This window comes from Halyomorpha halys, unplaced genomic scaffold, assembly GCF_000696795.3.
Source record: "Halyomorpha halys isolate HHAL.00 unplaced genomic scaffold, Hhal_1.1 Scaffold220.1, whole genome shotgun sequence".
Taxonomy (NCBI): domain Eukaryota; kingdom Metazoa; phylum Arthropoda; class Insecta; order Hemiptera; family Pentatomidae; genus Halyomorpha; species Halyomorpha halys.
In genome coordinates this window covers 379668-388888 of record NW_027104907.1, presented here as the reverse complement: position 1 = coordinate 388888, position 9221 = coordinate 379668, and the positions used below count along the sequence as shown (strand labels likewise).

General features: G+C 29.3%; 1 protein-coding gene across 4 annotated transcripts in view; it reads right to left on the bottom strand.

Annotated features, from left to right (window-relative positions):
• Window positions 1–2266: 2266 nt before the first annotated feature.
• Window positions 2267–9221, bottom strand: part of LOC106679798 (transformer-2 protein homolog beta) — a 22601-nt gene continuing 15646 nt past the window's right edge. For all 4 annotated transcript variants that reach the window (XM_014419143.3, XM_014419144.3, XM_014419141.3 and 1 more), the window contains exons 5-8: window positions 5909–6084; window positions 3394–3426; window positions 3014–3153; window positions 2267–2591 (exon numbers count right to left, since the gene is read on the bottom strand). In XM_014419143.3, the coding sequence (XP_014274629.1) occupies window positions 2572–2591; window positions 3014–3153; window positions 3394–3426; window positions 5909–6084 (369 nt within the window). In that variant the 3' untranslated portion in view covers window positions 2267–2571. The remainder of the gene's footprint in view (window positions 2592–3013; window positions 3154–3393; window positions 3427–5908; window positions 6085–9221) is intronic.

Below are 9221 nucleotides of genomic sequence, written 5' to 3'. Positions count from 1 at the left end.
TTGGAAGTATGTCTAGGTGGCAGTTGATTAGATGCTATTTAAAACAGCAGAAAAACTATTTGACCCCAATGCTGCAGGGGTTCATCAAACACAATTAAATAAACTTAGATTGTCTGCCGAGGTCAAAAATTTAATTTCTGAACTCAGAAGTACTTGACCATTTGGGTTTAATTGCTCAGTAATTTTAACCATATTTTATTCATACGGTCATATTTTTTATTTAAATTTTAAAATGCACACATATCTGCTTTGCCAGAGGCAGGTTGGTTACCTAGACATAATAAATGTGTTATTATGAACACTTTTATGGAAAAAATTTATAATTTATTGGATAGTAGTTTATATAAAATAAATATACCACTGATGTTTGATTAGCATTACATTTTCCATAAAAAAATATATATAAATGTAGAGATGGTTGGAGGTGCGGTCAGTGAAAAGCACAATAAATTAAAAACTTACTTATTAGTGCTGTTTTCGGCCAGAATTTCAGCCTTTATTAGGATGACGAGTGCAAGTCTCAAGCACAATTTCCTTAAAATGAAATAGGTTTTTAACCGTGCCCAACACTTACCACACCAACCATCTTATCATTAAATATATCCACAATCAACTATTAACTCATCATTTTTAAAAAAATGACATAATTTTTATTCGATATATTATATGTATCTAATAAGATGGTTTGGAGTGCGATCAATGAAGAACACAATTAAGTAAAAGAAAGCTTATTTATTAGTGCCAACAAAATAATTCTGAAAAGCTTTCTTTGTTGAGGCAAGGCTAACTTGTAGATTTTCTTTGTAATTTTGCTATAATCTTTTATAAGATATATCTCCATCATCAAACTCCTCATAATTATAATTGTTTTTGTCTAATAAGGTCAGTCAGTCATAGGCCTTCACGATTTCCATTATCAGTCCAAGTAGAATTACCGATAGCAGAACGCAATTTTGGATTATTAAAAATTAGTAGTGGGTCAAATTTTTAAATAATATTTAATTTTTAATGTAATTTTATGTGCTATAGAGGTGTAGAAAAAGATTATTTTGGCACTAATGGGTTAAATGTTTTGTGTATTCAAACGTTTATCTTCTTATAAATATATCTGTAATCTATATATTTATTTGGAGACCCAGTTACTTACAGGATTACACTATTGTTGTTTTATTTAATTAAATAGTTTCCATGCCTTTATCAGCATCTGAACATGCACAGCTTAACAAAACTAATAAAACTTATTTGGTAGTACCTGCTCAACTAAAACATTACATACCTTTTGATGATCAATAGAACCGTACCCCTAGTTGAAATCAGAATAAAGCTTATGAACTATACTACTGTACTCAAATTGTTTTATGTATTTGATATAAAAAAAGTCAGATGAATAATTACAAGGTTCCATTGAAAATTCCATGGTGTCCAATGACCTCAGTATATTGCATGATTTCATTAGTTAGGATTAATATAAATATTTTGGCAGGAATTCTAGATTCCTTGATAACATTTGTTATACATGGAGCATATTTTAAGTTTTTACAAAACAAAAAATAGATAACCTAAATCAGGCTAGTATTAGCCAAGATAGGTATATTTTTTTAAAAGTATTCTGGCACATTCACGTCAAAGCCCATTAACCATTTTTTTTTAAATACCTCTCAGATCATTACAAATGTTCGATAGTCAAATTTTCTACAAAAATAGCTTAAAAGAAAAACATCTTACTCGGACCAATGATAAGGGAGAAATACTAAACAATTTTAGTAAAAGACTTCGCAAATATATTTTACTAAATAAAAAAAAATTATTTTAGTTCCAGCTCCTCCAGGTTAGACCTTTTTAAAGTTCTGGGAGAAATTTTGTTATATCATGTTTAAATGACAAAGTTTCTTTTATGCCTGTGCATTAGGTCATCACCCATATTCACAATAAATTTCATACTTTTTTTTTTTTCCAGGCATTTAAAACACTAAAAATTGGAAAAATCACTATGCAGCTATTCTATAAGAAATCTTACTTTATCAGACCAACCAGTTCAACACGAGACTGAGAAATTCAAACAGTTGCGAAACAATAGGAGGGCTTTAATTGAATTAACATTACTGGTGCTAAATGTATCAAATCGTAGATTCCTTTGGTAATCTAACAAGTTTCTACTGCACTTTATGTCACATCGGTGAACATATCTTATTTTGATAAAAAAAAAAAAAGATATAATATGACTAGTAAATAAGAGATAATAGGAAAATAAAAATAGAAGACTTAATGAACTATGTAGATAGTTATATATATTTTTAAAAATTGTTTATAAAAGAACACTTTTTGTTATTTCTTTATTAACTAGCGAGAACAATTTCTAATTTCTACAGACATCTTCATTTTGTAACTAATATTAGCTAACGATATTATTTTCTAATTACACAAATTGAAATCATTCAATAAAACGACAACATAAGGCAAGCTTAACTAATAAAAATAAATCTAATTTATATAAACAAGTATTTACATTTTATCCTATATTAAATATGGAGGAAGTTCAGCAGTAACTTCTTGTCAGACTTAAAGCTAGTATCAATAATGTCCATATCCCACTGAAAAAAAAAAAAAAAATGCAAATATTAGTTATACAAGACGTATCGAATAAAATTGTAGTTTAGAAAATTAAAATACTCAAAATAAAAAAGGCTATAAAGTTGATAAATTATCAAGCTATAAGCCATTAATAAATCAACATAACCTCTACAACTTTCTATAATACAGATATTCATATACCGCCTTCATTATCCTAGACATTTATATTAAAACATTAGTTTTTGATGGTCATATTAATATCAATATTACATGTCAGGAAAATAGAGTACATTCTCTTACTTAATTGCTGAGCTATCCCAAACCACTACATCAATTTTAATTCTAGGAGAATTAAATTAGTTTCAATATTTTTGTTTTTCTCTATAAAATCAATATAAGATAAGGACAATAAATAGAAACATAAAAGAGATTATATACTTACTCGGAGAATAGGAACGAGATCTGGATCTGTCATATCTATCGTACCTCCTGCGGGACCTGCTGGAGTAATAGTATGGAGAGGGTGACCTATAGCGGCTACCTCTATAGCCACCGCCTCCGCCACCACCGCCATAATAATCCCTACAGAACGAGAAGAAAAAACCTTATAAATGATGTACTACAAAGTTTACAGAAAAAAATTGATATAAGATATATAAAACAAATGAACACGAAGATAAACCTTTAAGAAGGTACAATCTACTAATTATTTACTTATTTCCTATTAATTATGAACCCATTGCTAATTGAATTAAGTAACATTTACTAAAATGATGAACTCACTTATAATGTAACACACAAAATAAAGAGTAAGCCACTTACCCATAATCTCTGTCCCTTCGGTAACGATCAGAGCTAGAACAAAAAGAAAAACTGAATTAGAATGGTAATTAGATTCTGATAATAAACTAATATAAATACTAATTAAACATAATGAACTGTTTAAGGCTGATTAACAAGCTGTCAGTGACTATATGCTAGTGAACCACTAGGGAAGCCTGACATGACAATAACTGGTAAATCCAGTAGATCAAATATTTTTGTTTGGCTGGCTCCAGCTCTCCCCCCATCGGCACAAAAAAAAAAAACCATTAACTAGTCACACCCTAATTGTTTATCTGGTAAGCATTACATGTAACATTGTTAATAAAAAAAGGTAAGTCGTAGGAGTTATTAAAAACTTAAAAATTAGTCAAATAGTACCGGATTAAGAAAATTTTTGAAACAACTATGACAGAGTTATACTAAATATTAAGTTTATTCAAAAACTAAAACGCTAAGGTTTTATTCAAATGTATTATCGATTGCAACAATCAAGGATATAGAAAAAGGGTAAAATGTATCATTTTCTCCAAAAATCACAGAATTTTTTGAGCAATGTTCCCTTTTCAGAAAAATTATAACATCTGTTGAGCCGAAACTTTTTATGTTAAGTAACAGAACTAAAAAAAAAGTCTTTTGATGGATCTTGACACACCGATTTTTCCCCTTCTTATTTTCATTGTAAATTGCTTAACATTTGGTCAAATATATAATCTTTGTGTCAAGCTGGTTAAAATAATTAAAATTAAATTTTACAAATGAAACTAACAAAGAACTAGTACAAAAAACAGAATTTTCAAATACAAAATCATGAATATTCAACCTGTTATATTTTTATAGATATCTTGATACATTTAATTTTAATATTCCAACAAATTATAAGCAAAAAAATATCGAAAGTTTTGAAATAAATGAAAAAAAAAAAAAAAAAAAACTACAAAGGGCACCCAAGAAAACAGTGCTTGGCAATTTTTTTTTTAGATATTGATGATTCATTGATAATTAAACATAGTATCCATGACAACCTAATCTAGTCTTAGTATTATTCATAACTAACTTCTGTACAGCTCAGCCTAGAGGCAAAACAGTCAGTTTCACCCAGGGTGCTAGACAAATAATAATAATTCCTTCTAATGAATAATGTATGCCATTGCTCAGAACTTTGTCAGATAACAAGAACAAAGCAAGACAAGAACAACTGCAAGTTTATATAGCAAGGCTCAGGAAGGCAATAAACCAAAATGTGTTCATTGGCCGCTGTTTCCTTGCATAACTTTTCTCCAAACCAGCATACCAATTTGCTAGAAGAGAAAAATTAAATGACAGGTTTATCAAAAACATAAATCTGAAAAAGATTAACTGAGAACAGCTCGAACAACATTTAAAGATAAAATACATAGCTAAATTAAATAACATGTGCTACCACTATACCTCTACTATATGTTTTTGACAAAAAATATAAAAACATTTTAATCGACTATGACTCAATCACTTTACAAGGAACAGAACTTAACAAAACATGGGCCACCTATATTGACTCCAACATTAATATTTTCAATAAATTGTTTTTGAGACTCTAATATTGTTACTCTATGATCTTAAGAAACCTTGTAATTAGTGTATCATGTTCTCAATATATTGATATCTACAACAGAGAATGCTTAGTTTTGTACATTTCGAGTTAAGATGATTAATCGAGTATATTAAAAGTTATTTAATATATCAACGTGAATGTTTTATTTAGGTGTCTTCATATTAAATAATTATTTTGACCTTAATAATTAACTGCAGGTTGCAGATGAGACCCAACAATGCTTTGCTTCGCTATTGCTAGATTTGAGAATGTACTTTATATAGATTGAACGAGCAAATTCGACATTTTGATCTCAATTAAAAATTTTACATTGCATATTTTAATTATTGTTTTGGCTACTAAAATTTACAAACATTAAATTTATATTGTTTAAATAAAATAATTTGTATCCGAAGTTAAGCCTCAAACACTCTTCATTGTTATTTTAAATATCCAACCTGGCCATCCTTAAGGGCAATCAATTAAATAAATGCTTTCATTATACTTTCATTTTTAACTCACAACATTATTACTAATAAATTGAATACCATAAATATAATGGTCCAGTTTAGATGATGTTGATTTTGTTTGTTCCATGTTCCAAGAGATGTGTTTTAGATTAAAAAAAAAAAAATAAATATTTTTTGTAGCTTCCAGAAATATATATATATTTTTTTTTCCAGGAAGAGCCAGAATATTTGAAATTCCAGACTAATTGCTAACGTACAGGATAATAAGAACTACCCCACCATTAATAATTTCGATTTGATAGAAATTGCTGTTTAGATGAGAAGTGACCAATAAGTCAGCGAGTGAATTAGATGTTATAAGTATGCACACTATGTTTTTTTTTATAAAAATCAATTTAAAACAAATTTTATCTAGCTATATACTTAATTTACACATTATAAGCTTACACTAATAAAATATAAGGTAACTTACTAGGTAGGCTTTCCCATGTAGATGCCAGGAGTAGGCGTGTGAGCTCTCTGCGTGATGGAAAAGTCAACCCTTATTTTCTTCCCATCAATTTCCATTCCTGTGCACTGTTCCTTTGCAACCCTTGCGTCTTCGTAGTTCTCAAAATACACAAAACAGAACCCCCTAGAATGCCCAGTCTGAAAGTACACAAAAAAATTAATATATGTTCAACTTTATCTTCTTGAGTTTCATGGTTTTAAAAATATTTTTCAAAATTCTTAGGTACAGTAATTCTAAATAAGACACCTTTTTTAAACACATATACTTTGATGGATTCAATTGAATTAAACCGTTTTCTCGCAAGAATATCATCTGTGCCATGATACCAACCAGGGACTGAAATAAAGAAATGCTTTCTAGAAACTTTCAGGTTTCAGCAAAAATATAAAAGAAAGCTCATTATTGAATTTATTTTCACTAAAAGTTGAAAGATAACATATGAAGGAGGTTTTTGTACGGGATCACTTACTAGCAAGTTTTTTTTTGTAGTTATATTACATCTGTTTTAGTGAAACTAATTTGCCGATGTTATACAACATTAAAAAAAATAAATAAATAAAAAAGGAATAAATATTATACAGAAGTAAAATGAGTGGTAGGGAGGGGAACAGGGAGAGCAACGGGAATGCTGGTTAATTCTAGCAGGAAAATTATTTATATTGTAGTAGGAGAGCTAAGAGGACTTAATCTCAGTAGTGCCGGTTCGGTTGAGTTATCTTTTATCTCATGTACCCCCCCCCTATTATTACAATATAAAAATTATCTTAGTAGAATGGACTAAGGAAAAGTTGTTTTATTATAATTACTATTATAGAACTTCTGCCATAAGCTATCAACATCATTAATAAAATTTTAATACCTTTTTTTAAGTTTGGAATGTTAAGCCACAATTTTTATTTATCTTTAGAACGATTAAATTGAAAGGGTACAAGTAGGTCCTTAGGAATGTATTAGTCTTGTTGATTTAACTTAATACAATTACACTGACTTGTACAGTCATAACTCCTGTAATATCACTAATAGTCCTCTCAAACATTGCATAATGGTACTAAGTTAGATAGAGTTACAGCTTAAGCCCCTGGATTCTAATAGAATTCAGGCACATAATATATATCAATTAACATACACATTAGGGCTTTATTTGGATCGTTCATTTACCTTAAATATTCAGTTTTGCCAAAATTATGTTGGTTTTGTTAAGTAGTTTAAAATCTCATCCAAGAGAAAATAAAGGTTCTTAAAACCATTTGATATAGCAAGACTATTTAAGACATAATATCACTTGGAAAAATTCATGTCTGTTGCACTTGCTAACAAAAATTAAGAGTTGAAAAGTCAAACTACCTCAATACATTATTTTTCCCCCTTTTTTTTTAAGTAATAATAAAACAAGGAAAAATATTACTATTTAAAACAACTCATAACAATAATAATGGATTAAGTTGGTTTTTATTAATCAAAAACCTCAGTATAATAACAAATTAAATATAAAACAATAGCAATTATCACCGTCTCTCTAACCTTTACCACAGCCTATAAGCAGGGGTGGCCAACTTTTTCGCTATATAAGACCTACTTTTTATCTTAGAGGGTGTCGCGATTCACTTGTCACAGGCCTAATCTACAGAGAAAGAAGAAGGGATATGAAATGCATACTATATTTATACACTGTTTCAGTATAAGGTGCATCCCAGTGAATATTAAACTACAATATTTATCATTCACCATTGTAAAAAAGTAATCAATTCCCATTCTTCATTCAAGTGATAAGTTTTCAATTTTTTTCATTTTACAACAATTTAAAGAATAAATATTCAATTAAATATTTTCCTAGAAAATAGAAAAACTCCTTGAACTGCAGTAGTTATCACTGTAACATTGAGAGAAATAATAATTCTGCATACTAAGATCGGGGACAGCAACACAAGTACATTTAAATTTAATATAGATATATTCAAATTAACAACAATTATGTTAAAATTACAATATATTTATTACGGTTTACAATTCTGACTTCTTAATGTAAATAGAATTATTGTTATTGCTAATAAATTTCTAATACTGTCCCTTATTTTTCTTTCAGTGAGAAGATGAGTTTAGAGCTCTTGTCGAGAATGCTCACGTATCAAGTACATAGATAGGTGAGAAAAGCAATTTAATTTAAAACAAAGAAAAGGTACTTGCATTTTAAACAGAAGAAAAAGTGAAACTAAGTGTGGTCACTGAGGATAAATAATATTGATTCATAATAATACTGTTAATATAAAAGAAAAGAAGCTACAGTATGACGCTACCAAGCTAGCTGACTGTGTTCTTATATGAGTCGAGTCATAACTGTTGCGTTCACGCCTTGTGTCGGGTGACAAGTGTAACCCAGAAGTCAAAATGTATATTGTTCTGGATGGGCAGAGATCACAGTGTGAGGCTGTCAGAATTTTAGGAATTATCAGAATGAAACTATTGCTAGTAAGTTTTATCTTCTGCAATCGCTTCAAATTCCATGGTACACGTAATTCCACCTCAGAAAATGCGAGCAATTGACCAAAATTGGCCTCGCGTTAGATTTGTTGGCAACCCCTGAACTATAAGATGGATACGAGTCACTTTTAGCCTCACCCAGTATAACTATGTCTACTGGACTGAACAGGATATAATAATAACTCAACAATTAAAAAAATGCACTTTTAGAAAGTTGTTAGTTGAAGATACAGTAACCTACAATTAATAAATAATTGCAGGGTAAAGATCTAAACTAATTAATATTAATATCGCAAAGGACAGGTAGACAAGTGATAAAATGCAGTTATCAATGTCTGTTTTTCCTTGCAAGGCTTTGACCAATGATTCTAAGATTTCGAAAATAGAATAAATTAATTCATCCTGGGACTGACATGATGTCAAGAATAAACTTTTAGAATAAACAAAATTGCTTAATTTTTTTAGTTTAGTTTTGTTGGTTTAAGATATATTGACCTGCAATTAATAAGCAATCACAGAAAATAATTTAAATCAATTGATATTGCAAAGGACAGGTAAACATCGGATAAAATAGAGTTATCAATGTCTGTTTTTCTTTGCACTAGCCAACTTGACGCTATGACAGATCAGCTTAATAAAAAACAGGTTTATTTACAATAATTTATGAAGAACTAGTCATTTAGTGCAATAACATATAACAATACAAACAAAAACACATGCACACTGGGTTCAGAATTAGACAAATGGATAGCAATTTGTGCTCTGTTATCCTCACCAAAATCAAGGACACCACTTC